At 48.7% G+C, this 12,320-nt stretch overlaps 1 protein-coding gene across 49 annotated transcripts in view; it reads left to right on the top strand.

Moving 5' to 3' along the window:
- Cacna1c (calcium channel, voltage-dependent, L type, alpha 1C subunit) overlaps positions 1 to 12,320 on the top strand; it is a 610,145-nt gene that overhangs the window by 78,592 nt on the left and 519,233 nt on the right. For 6 of the 49 annotated variants that reach the window (NM_001256002.2, NM_001256000.2, NM_001256001.2 and 3 more), the window contains exon 1: positions 10,298 to 10,866. The exons of 42 other annotated variants lie outside the window; for them this stretch is intronic. In NM_001256002.2, coding sequence (NP_001242931.1) covers positions 10,818 to 10,866 — 49 coding nt within the window. In that variant the 5' untranslated portion in view covers positions 10,298 to 10,817. Of the gene's footprint in view, positions 1 to 10,172; positions 10,867 to 12,320 lie in introns of those variants that run through there. One more of the 49 variants, XM_017321363.2, reaches the window with a different exon arrangement.

Here is a 12,320-nt window from a genome sequence, read left to right as displayed (position 1 = left end):
AAAAGATTCTTGGGACCACAGTTCTCAGAGAGGAATTGTGGTAGGAAGAGGAGGGTCGGGGAGAGGGACACCAAGGTTTATATAGAAAAGAAATTTGTTTGGGCTGGAGAGATGATGGCTCAGTGCTTAAGAGCACTGGCTCTTCCAGAGGACTTGGGTTTGAATCCCAGTACCTTCTTGGTGGCTAACAGTCTTCTGTAACTCCAGTTCAAAGACATCCAACGCCCTCTTCTGGTCTCTGTGGGTACTGCATGTATGTGGTACACAGACATAAATGCAGGCAATACACTTATATACATAAAAATAAAAAAACGTTAAAAAAAGCAGCACTCGGGAGGCAGAGGCAGGCAGATTTCTGAGTTTGAGGCCAGCCTGGTCTACAGAGTGAGTTCCAGGATAGCCAGGGCTATACAGAAAAACCCTGTCTCAAAAAACCAAAACCACAAACCAAAAAAAAAAAAAAAAACAAAAAAAACAAAACTAAAAAACAAACAAACAAACAAACAAACAAACAAAACGTTAAAAAAGGAATGTTTGCCACATCTGGGCTATGTGCTACAAGCAGAGAAAGCATAGAAAAAGCTGCAGCTGTGCTAATGTGGAAGAAGGTGGGTGCAGTGCAAATGACCTGTGAAGCCTTAGGAGAAGCGGCCCAGGGCTTCTGAGTGTGTGCGACTTCCCAGCTCACTAACCCAATCCCATTTTTGGGAGTGCCTTTTACTTCTTAGTAAATGGCTTCTATTTCTATTGTTTCTATTATTTATTTTTTAAAAAGGCCACGAGTTGTTCTTTCTTTCTTTTTTTTTCGAAAGGAAAAGAGGGAAAAACCAGAGGCCTGGGTTGGTGGTGATGATATTTAGGTGGGAGCAGGGGAAATTACTGGGTGCTATGAAAGACTGTCAGAGATATAGACATTTCATTTTCCCGGTACCAAAGAACCTGCTACTTCTATACTTTTTTTAATCAAGCATTTTCATATTAATATTTTATTTTGTACCAAAACCCTGTTCTTGGGAGCCCCCCAGTTTATAGTTAAAGGAACTGATACTCAGCATACAAGCCAGACAGCCACAGATACAAGCTTTGATGTGAGCACTCATTCTACTGTGTGACCTTTGACTTCTCCACCATAAACAAAGACACAGTACATCCAGGTCTGTTCAGTAAACCCCCACAGAAGGACAGACTCAAAGAATTTCTTTGGCAGCCTGGACTATTCAACCTTTGGAAGATTAGACAGTGAATGTACAGAGTTAGCTCTGTCTGGCCTCTCTAGATTAAAAATACATTTTAAAAATGGAGTGACTTCTCATGGTATGAAATATGAACAGCCCAGGGTTCAAGAGCTGCCCAGGGAATTTGTGGGTGGCAGTATCCTGAGTGTAACGAATTGTGCGTTTCTTGGTACTTTGTTCAGCAACAATATCAAGGAGATACAAATCCTTGACAAGGGAGGTAAATTGCTTTAGATCATGTTGGGGACAGAAGACAGAGTGGGAAGGAGGAGCCACAGGTGTTGGTTTCCTGAGTGTTCACATACAGGTCAAGGTCTTAAGGACTTGGCTTTCTCCCTCCAGCTTAGCATCCTATGTGGTGTTCAGAGGCAGTCTGCAGCTGGGAGTGGCCCTTCTGGTGTCTCAGCTGCACCTTCCTTCCTTCCTCTCAGTTTCACAGTTTTGGGGGAAAACATGTGTTTTATCAGCCATTTTCAACATACTTGTAAATGATGCGATTTCCAGCACGCTGACAGTTTCAGGTAAAGCTGTATCATTTGGCAAGTTTCCAATCAAATGTAAGCACCGAGCCTACCTGCTGTCATTTGGTGGTGGTTTGGGTGACAGTGCCCTCCATAGGCTCTTGGTCCTCAGCTGTTGGCATCATTTGGGAAGTTTTTCGAGGTGTGGTCCTGATGGAGGAAGTATGTCACTGGGGACCCACTTGAAAGCAAGCAGCCCCTCCCTACTTCCCATTGATTCTTTCTGCTTGCTGTTAAAGATGCGACCGCTCAGCCTCCTGTTCCTGCTTCTCAGCCATGCCTTCCCCCATGATGGACTTTGTTCCTCTGGAACCATAATCCAAATAAAACCCGTCCCTCCGGAGCTGCCTTTAGTCATTGTGTAATGTCACCGCAGCAGAAGCACGGCAGACACCCTTTCTATCATCCCTTCACAAATACAGAAAGTTCGGGGCTGGAGAGGTGGCTCAGATGTTAAAAGTACTGGCTGTTCTTCTAGAGACCCTGAGGTCAATTCCTAGCAACCATATGGTGGCTTACAACCATCCATAATGAGATCTGGTGCCCTCTTCTGGTGATGTGTAGGCATACATGTGGGCAGAACACTATACATGGCAAATAAATGAATCTTTAAAAAAATACAGACAGCCCTGTGGTTGGTAGTCAAAGATGTTGCCTCTTGTTCTTTTCTCCTTGTAAATATACTCCACTTCTTCCTTTTAAAAAATCTTACCTTTATTGTGTGTATGTGTGGTGTGTATGATTAAAACTCTTTCATTGACCATGGAGTCATCTTGCATCAAAAAGAAGCATATAAATTGAAATTAATCATTTTTATGTGGCCATAAGCTCTCTGTTACACAGTTCTTTTATTCAACATCCTTTCATTTTTTTACATTTAAAAATTAAAATGTATACATGGATTAAAAATATGTATGTATGTGTATGCACTGATCACGGCAATTAGCATTTCCACTTCCTTGAACATTTATCATTTCCATGTGTTGGAAACCTCTGAACTCTTCTGGTTATTTTGGGAGATGTTATTAATTCTAGACAGTTAATTACATTACTGTGCTGTATAGCAGTAGGACAAATTCCATCTATCTACCTGTGTCTTGGTACCTCTTATTTAACCTCCCTTTCTATCCTCCCTCTCTCCTTCTTAATCTCTAGTGACCACTGTCTCATTACAGAAATTATTAATGTAGGATCGAGCAAAACATCGGACTCATATTATGAGCTTTTAAAAGTAATTAGAATCATGCTGGAAACAAGCCTCGTGGAAAGCTGGGTAATCGGAAGAGTGTGGTGTCTGGTTACAGAGGCTTTCTGGATTCCCATGTCACTGTGTCCCTGGTGGGTGTCCAGCCACAGGAGGACACTGGTAAAAGGTGGGAGGAGAGGGATGTTTGTGTGTGACAGAATGGAGAGGCAGCAAGTAGGTCTGCCTTCCTCGGGTTGTCCTCTCCAGACTAAGATGGAGGACATATAAATGCTGGATGTCTGGAAATGGATTCCACATACACCAGGAGGGCTACTTGCCTATCTGCTTGGAGAGGTTCTAAGCCACCCAACCACACAGGTCCACGTGGGTGACTGGTAACACCTCTTAATCCTTCCACTTGGGAGTAGTGTGCACAAACTACTTCACAAAAGCAGAGACCTAAGTGTGTCTGTTTGTTAACAGATTTTAAGAGTAAAAACATAAAAAAAAATCTGTAGAATAAGTTGTAATAGATATCACCACTAATGAACATAAATCAAATAAAAACTCATATGCTGAAGAAATTAGATGAATATTCTGTATGCGACAATCATCACAAGATCGTTAGGGTTACAACTTGTCCTCGTCTGAGGAACAGTTGACGGACACCTTGCCGATTGGAAAGGAAGTCCGTTTAACAAGGGCAACTTCGCAGATTCTCATTGCATGCAGGTCACACACAGAGAGCTGCTGCTTTATTCCAGATGGCTGGTCAGAAAGGGCAATGTTATACTGTGACAATGGCTTCCAGATTCCTGGGGCTTCATATAATAATTGTGGCTTTTAAACTTTTTAATTTGAATTTTTATGTTCTTGAGAATTTCACATTTGAGTGCATACATAATATATATGTATTTTTAAAGTAGGCTTATAAAACAACGTTTCCCAAGTGTTCTTAGTGTTATTAATCCCCTTTTTGTGTTACTTTCCTTTCCCCACGTCAGATAAAGCACCCCGTATCTTTCCCATTTCCCCTACAGTGCCTACATCCTCTAACTATACTCTGCATCCAGAACCAGCCAGGGCGTGTTTCACAACATCACATAGGGTTCCAGACTGATGGACGCTTTTCTGTTTTGTAGCTACACCACTTGAATCTCATGGCAGAAGTAGAGACAATTGAATTGCATTTTAAAAAAATAACCTTGGGGCTGCAGAGATGGCTCAGTGGTTAAGAGCACTGACTGCTCTTTTACAGGACCTGGGTTCAAATCCCAGCACCTGTATAGCAGCGAACAACTATCTGCAGTTCCAGTTCCAGGGGATCCATTGGTCTCGTCTGGTCCCCAGGGGTACTGCATGCATGTGGTGCACAGACATATACCCAGGCAAGACATCCATATGTGATAAATAAAAACTAAATCTCAAAAGATTAGAAAATATAAAACCCATCTAAAAAGTAATGTTACTAGAAGCGACACCTGTCACTTCATTACTCAGAACTTGTTCAAAAGATGCATCCAGAGCAGGGCATGGTGGCCCACGCCTTTAATCCCAGCACTCGGGAGGCAGAGGCAGGTGGATTTCTGAGTTCGAGGACAGCCTGGTCTACAAAGTGAGTTCCAGGACAGCCAGGGCTACACAGAGAAACCCTGTCTCAAACAAAACAAAACAAAACAAAACAAAACAAAACAAAACAAAACAAAACAATGCATCCAGAGGTAGACTGGCTGGGAAGTGCACTGAGTGACATTTTATAAACAGAATTGGTCAAGTCTATTGTTTAGTAATCATTCGATAAAGTTCTATTAATTGAAAAGATAATTGCATAAGTCAACAAACCAAGCATGGGTGACTATCCTGGCCCCACTGGCCTCTCAATTAAGCCTTGAGGTATAGACGTACGTTTCATAAGTGAAGTAAAGAAAGAGCCTTAGTGAGTTTTCTAAGGCTTACAGAGCTCATAGTTGTTAGCTGTGAGTTGCAGGGGAGTTTGAGTGAAGGGCCATTAGCTTGGATAAGGGGATGGGGTAGTTGAATGATGGTCTGCCCAAATGGAATCCAGTGTCCACAGAAAGGCAGACAGCAATGCATTTAGGAAAAGGGTCTTTGTAGATGTAGCTGCTCTAAGGATCTTGAGATAAGAAATCAACTTGGATTATCCAGTGACCCTTCAATCCAAAAGCAAGTGTCTTTTTTGGAGTACAGCAGAAGGAGATTTGGCAGTTAAGGGAGAGGGCAATGTGACCATAGAATCATGTGGCCACAAGCCAAGGAATGTTGCCAGCCAGCAGAAACTAGTGGAGAAGAATGGGTCCTCTTTAGAGCCCCAGAATGACATATGACCCTGCCTGGTTTTGAACTTGTAGTCACCTGAGAAGGAAGAACATGTTGCTTGCTGTTGGTTTGGATCCTCCGATTAGTGACAGTTTTGTACAAAAGCCTCGGGAACTGTGCTCACTCGGGACTGGCTTCCTCTTTAATGTTCGATGTTATAAAATGACGACACTCAGTAATTCAACATTGTAAGTGAGTAGCCTGCCAAAAAGGGGACACATTTCCCCGATACATCATTTACGGTTTGATGGGGGAAAGCAGTCCCACTCTATAGAACATGGAGCAAGAGTTTGATAATGGAGCTTGGGTCTTGCTTGTCCAAATGTGGGGCTAGGGAAGAACCAACAGAAAGCTGCTCGCTCTGTAACTAATGATGGATCTGAAGTTGCTGTAGACCGGCAGGACCAGAAGTGTGGAAAACAGCCAGTAAGATGTGGGAACAATTATGGTCAAATGAACAAAAAGCCACAAAGACAACTGGAATCTCTACCTGTTCTCAGCACTTTGGATGTTGACTGAAACAAAGCCAGAATCTTTCTGTAAAGCTGGCTTTCACCCAGGCCTCAGTCGCTGGGGGAGAAAGAAGGAAGAGCATGGGGAGGAGTTGTGGTTCCCCAGAAGGATGCAGCAGTGTTTCGATGAGTGTGGTTTTATTCACAAGCATAAACGCTGATGCTCTACCTCTGCCTCTGTAGACAGCTGTGCCCTGGGGCCAAGTGCAGAGGACAGGGCTGAAAAAGAAGGCTCACAGCAGCTAAGGTGACCAGGGAAGGACAGCGACAATGGTGTGGCTTCAGATAGAGCATGCTCTGAGAACCCATGGCAGAAGAAAGCAGCCTGCTGACCTTTCTGACTTCTCCTTCCCTTTTCTCCATTTACCGATCAGTCCCATGCATTAGGAATTAAATAACAGGATGTCACCCATGAAGGCTGATGTTAGATTGTCCCCGATACCTCCTTGCCCATAGACCTCTGCCACCAGCAGAGTGATTAGCACCTTGGTGCCATCGAGGATGGAACAGTACACTTGGGGTTGAAACATTGATCAGGGAATGCTTCAGGTTTTTAGGCTTGTTGCTGTGACAACACATCTGGCGATGTAATTTAAGGAAGGAGAGATTTATTTGGGTTCACGGTTTGAGGGTACAGTCCATCATTGTTGAGGGGGGCACGGCTGTAGAAGCTCGAGACAGTTGGTCAGAGCATCAGCATCAGGAAGCAGAGAGATATGAATCCTGCTTCTCTAGCCTCCTCCATCATGGTCCACATTTAAGGTGAGTAAAGGTGGGTCTTTTCTAATCGATTAACCTAGCTTAATTAGTCCCTCCAGGCCCACATGAAGAATTCTGACAGAAGTGACTCTGTCAGGTTGACAGCACTGATCATTAAAGGAAATTTCTGCAGGTGGGTGGAGCCTTGAGGGAAAGTGGTTGTCAGGTGGGCAGAAGGATACCTTGGGGCTCAGCTTCTGTCCTTTAGTGCAAGGCAACAGGGTCCTCTTTCCTAAGACTGGGATGTACCTGCATGGTAGCCTGGCTCCCATACCTATGGTCAGACAAGAAGAAAGATGAGAAAAACCTGACTTATTTGTGTAGCTCACCAGGGAGTTTCTGCCAGCAAATTGATGGGACTCCCCGCCACCCCAATACCTTTTTTTTCTAGTTCAAGAATTCACATCCTTAAAAAAGGGAACCATACATAATGAGATATTTCGTTACTGGTTTTTCCTTACCACTAATACTTCTCTGTAGTATTGCTTGTGTCAGTTGGATTTTTCTATGTTTATGTCACAGCCCTAGTTTATATGTAGAGTGGCTAAGAGACAGGTGGAGGAAGACAGACTGCTGAGATCGCTGGGGTTTGAATCCCACACTTCTGTCTGTCAAAAACGTGAGCAAGTGAACAAACCTCGTTTTCTCCCTCGGGGCATGGTAAACAGAAGCACCTCACAGGGCTATGCGAGCAACTATACACACATGACACAAATGATTTTGAAATAGTATTATTTAATCAACCTTATGTTTAGCTTATTTTCAGGTTTCCCCACTCACACAAATACACTGCAATTAAGTTGCTCACTGTATGTACCCTTAATTTCTTCCAAAGGAAACATTTGTGGGCATGGAGTAGAATCTTATCCTGAGTAAGTTGTACACGAAGAGCCTCCATATGTACAAAGCGCAGTGTATAGGAAGGAGCACAGTTCACTTTCTTAAGACATGGAAGGTGTGTGTGTGTGTGTGTGTGTGTGTGTGTGTGTGTCTTGGGGATGGGGGGGCATGTGCCCACGTCCAATACTGTGTGGCAGGCCTGGCACAGGGAAAAGACAACACTTGTAGCCAGGGTCAAAGCTCTCAGGGAGAGAAGCAGGTGGCTACCCCCCCCCAAACCTCCCCCCACAACCCTGCATCCCAATTCTAAATGGTCTTTGGTGGGTGGAGAATTTGTTACCTTGCAAAAGAACACCCAGGGCTGGCTTCCAAAGTTAGAAAGTGAGACATGGGCGTGCTTTGAAGACCAAATACTTAGGAAACACTTTTTTTTTTTTTTTTTGGAAAGAAAAGAACACACTAACAGCAGAAAAGAGGAGAGAAAAATGAAACGAAAGCAGCAGGGAGATAGTATTTGCCTACTTACAGGAAAGTTAGGCTGTCAATCAAACAAGGGACCCCAGCACGCCAAGGTTTGGTTCTCCATCCCAGACTATTTTGTGAAGTGTATTCTCTAGTCAGCTCTTGCAGCTCTACCCCCCCGCCCCCCGTGTCACCCTTGGCCACCCTGCTCAGCAGAGAGCAAGATAAATACAAGAAAATGAATTTGGTGTCAGGTTCTCCCTGACGAGGTCCCAGTTGGGTGTCCCTGGCCAGGGAGCACTTGTGTCAGTCTCTCCCATCTATAAAATAGAGACAATAATTCCTACCTTATGATGTAGCAGCGTGGAGCCAGTGAGGCAACGCCTGTAGAGTATTGCTCCATGGTTGGCACAGAGTTATGTGACAATATGAGCCATCACTCTTCTTGTGCCACAGGGTGCAATGGGACTGCAGACCAATTTTATTATTGGCTTATACAATCAGTCACACTTGCCCTTGAGATACAATCCAACAAGCTCCCCAAATGGGACTGTGTAATTTCTAATTTTCTTTCTCACACTGGAGGTTGCAAGTTGAGTAATCACAGACCAGGATGGCAAAGACACACCCCTTAGAGCAGCAACAAACAATTAGATCACCATTAAGTTTAATTTAGGGAAAATGAGGAGTTGGTAAGGTTTTGGGTCTCAAGCAGTGACCAGGGAGGCATCTTGAGATGATGCAGCGAATGGTACTTCTGGGGACATTCCTTCATTCCTTCATTCACTCACTCAGCATGAATGTATTAGGTACCCACTACCTACCAGATGTTGCTCCAAGAAACGCAGTGAGAAAACAGTACTAGGAGTCTTTGCTGGGGGTAGGCAGGTCGCAGTGTTTACTCAGGGTAAGACTAAGAACAGGGGAAAGAGGTTTGTGTGTGCAGGGTGTGAGTGCAGGCGAGGGGATCATTTCTGGAGGAACAGCGAGGAGGAACAGCAGTTGGAAAGTGTGTGATGGACGTCGTCCCTAGCTGTTCCTGCAGTCCTTGTAGGATACTGTCACTGTCACTAAAATGACAGAGGCCACTGGAGGGTCTGGGTTAGACGCACCCTTTGAAGTGGATTGTTCCAACCGAACGAACCCGAGGAGAGGAGGGTAAATAGAGAACCAGCTACTGCAGAGCGCCAGAGGTAGAACTTTGGCTCAGCCATGGAAGGTGGCAGCAGAGAAAGCCAGGGAAGGTTACACTGCCTTGTTCTGTCTGAGGTGAATTCCGAGATATACTGATGTGAAGCGGTGGAGGAGATCAAGTCAAGGTGTCTCCAGGGTTCTTCAGCTGAGTTGGGGGAAGGCTGTGTGAGAAGCAGGCCTGGACATATAAGGTTTGATTCTCAAGTGGAGAGGGCAGGTTGGCTGGCCTATGGGTGAGAAGGAAGGTCTAAACTGGAGATTTGCAGCTGACACTTAGCCGTGCTTAAAGCCACGTAGATGATAGGGTCTTTTAGGGAACCTGGAGACAGGGCGTGAAGTCTTCTAAGGGTTGATATTTAGATCTGGTTTCCCAGTGGTAGGCCCTTCTAGAATGGGCTCACCAGCCCCATCTAGAGGGTCGTGCGTGCAGGAGGTGCCATACATATTACTGTGACAGCGAGAGTCAGGGAGAAGTGTTTCATAGCTCCCCGCCAGGGTGGCAGAATTAAGAGAAGTAGGTAAGGAGACACTGGCAGAACACGTGCTCGCCTGACCCCAAGGAGAGAGCAAACCTGGCTGTGTTAATGTTCTCAGACATCTGGGCACCACTGCTGCCTTGCCCACAAGGCTCCGCCTCTTGGGCTCTCTCTCTCCCCGCCCATCTGCCCATCCTTGCCTGTGTGTGTCACTTCTACAACCGCTCTGATTGTAATCGATCAACAGAATCACGGCTCATTTTGCTGTTTCGTCCGGTCGATGTGAAAGGGGCCGGGAGTTGGGCACATTGTAGTTCGTGTTGCCGGGATTCCCCTCCCAGGCCTTGCTAGCGTGGCGCCCCCCCCCACCCCCCCAGGGACGCGCGGTGGCCGCGGGGCCTCGGGAGGGTGGAGGTCTTGCAGCCGGGCTCTCGGAGGTGTGTCCGCTCCTGGGCTCGTTCCCCGCCGTCGCGAAGCCAGGGGGTTCTCGCGTGGCGGCGCCGCTCCACTCGGGCTCCGGTCCCCGCCGCGCGCCGCCGCCACATCTGGAAGCGTTCAGCTCGTCTGCTCCGGCGCGCCGGGCGGGCGGGCGGGCGGGCGGGCGCGGGCAGGGGCGGGCGCGGGCGCGGCGGGGCTGGAGGGAGGAGGGAGGCCGCGCCGCGCTCTCGCGCCCGGTGTCTCCCTCTCGCTGCCTCTGCAGAAACAGCTCCCTGCCAGAACGGCGCTCGGCGCGGCGCGGCCCGGAGCGGCGGCGGCAGTGGCGGCGGCGGCGGCGACGCTTCCCGCGGGCTCGCCCTCAGGTGTTCGCGGCTGCCGTCGCCGAAGATCGCGGGTCGGGGCCTCGCGGCGATCGCCCTGGGCGGGCCGGAGACGCCTCGGGCCCCCTGGCGGCTCGGGGTCCACCCGGCGCCGCGGGCCCGCCGCTTTCCCTCGCCTCGCCTTTGCGCCTCTTCTCGCTCTGCCTCTCCATTTATTATTCTTATCATTTTTATTTTCAAATGGTGTAGCCGCCAGAGGTGCGGTGCTAAATTCTTGGAAGGGGCCCGGATGTACTGAGGATGCATTACAATCTCACGAAAGGAGGCGGTAGTGGAAAGCAGCAGTTTTTGGTGTTTGGTGCAATAATGGGGATCAGGTAATCACCCGAAGGGAGCAAGAACCACTGCGGATCCACGGGTTCCTGGATTTGCGCGAGAGCCGCCGGCCTCGGAGGAGGGATCCATCCCGAGCCGCTCGCGGCTGTTGCTGCATTTCTTCCTCTTTGTGGCTTCTCCTTTCCAAGCAGTTTTTGGCCAATGGTCAATGAAAACACGAGGATGTACGTTCCAGAGGAAAACCACCAAGGTAAGCGGGACCCCAGCGCCTCGCCGGGCTCGCCCGCGCTGCCCACGGCGGGTCCCGGTGGAGCGGCCCTCGCCGCGTGCCTCGCGAGGGGCGCCAACCCCGCGCGCGGGAGCCCGCGGGAGCCGGCCGAGCCGCCGTGCGAGCCGGAGCGGAAAATTCCCGCCCCTCCCCCTCCGCGGCCGGGCTTCTTCGGAGCATGTGGTTCCCATGAAATCCCGAGCGAGGGGGAAAGTTCCCCAAGTGTCGGCGCTGCCTGCATTTCTCGCCTTTGCCTCGAAAGCCGGCCGGCCAGTCTGGCCACGGCGAGCCGAGGAGCCGCTGCTTCGGGGTCCCTTGCTTTGCTGGGGCGCGGCAGGGAACGCGCGCTCTCGCGCGCACCCCTACGGAGACCAGCCCCGCGCCGGTGGCCCCCCAGGCTGCCCCACGTCCACTCTTCCCGACGCCACTTCCTCGGGCAGTGCGCTCCGGGTCGCGGGTGGGGGTGGGGGCGGGGGCTGCAGCTGTGCGTCTCAGCGCGCCTCCTCTCTCCAGGCTCTCAGGCTCTTCGGCTTCTCAACACCGCCCACCTCTCCACTGCCATTGACCCCGAGCGAGCCCACGCCGGGTGCCGGGTGTGTTACTGTTAGCACCCCAGTGTGGACTCGCACCTGAGGATGGAAAGCGGTTAGAAGCCTCAGTGATGTGTGGGCTTTGCTTTTCCATGTTTTCAGGGAATCATGAAAGGGTGTGACTAGCTCTGAGGCTCCATACTTAGTGTTCTCTAAGCATCTCCATCCTGGGCATCAAGTGTCATCAGCTCCCCTCTAATGGTGAATGGCTTTCGGGTAGCTCCCCACTTCTTGGAAACTTTCTCCCTCTCCTCCCCAGTCCCCATCGACAAGTTATTATTTTTGACATTGCTTAGTGGTTAAGGTGATCAAGCTGAAGTGTCTTGCAGTCCCAAGATGCCCTTTCTACGGGCTCTCTGCCCCGTTGCTTGACTGTTCCCTTTCTCTTTCGCCTTCAGCAGCTACCGTTGCTCTTCCACATTGTGTCTTTCCTTGCCTTGCCAGGGTACTTCTTAGTGACTCTCCAGAGCCTTGCCTTGTGGAAGTAATCTCCAGGCCTGATACTGGTACCCAGCCCCTTCTTCCTTTTACCCTTTTGTCACCATTTGGGGAAAGGGCTATTGCCTTTGCAGATTAAGGCTGCCGGGGAGCTGGCTTTACAGCTGGTCTTCTTTCATCTGGAAGCAGCTGGCTTTCTGCTTTCTGTCTTGGGTGGCAGCATTGGGATTTTGTCCTCCTTAAGAAGAAAGACTTGTCCAGGGTCATGGGTACTAGGTCTTTTTATGCCATACGGGCAGCCTGGATTACCTGCCCTTATCCTGCCTCTGTCCTCAAATCCCTTTCCTAGCTGATGGAGTTATGGTTGGTTCAGGAGGAGGAGAGATGAGACATAGAGGAAAGGGTGAT

Source organism: Mus musculus, chromosome 6 (assembly GCF_000001635.26).
Source record: "Mus musculus strain C57BL/6J chromosome 6, GRCm38.p6 C57BL/6J".
Lineage (NCBI taxonomy): Eukaryota > Metazoa > Chordata > Mammalia > Rodentia > Muridae > Mus > Mus musculus.
Note: the sequence above shows the minus strand (reverse complement) of the source record. Positions and strands in the feature narration are given on the sequence as shown.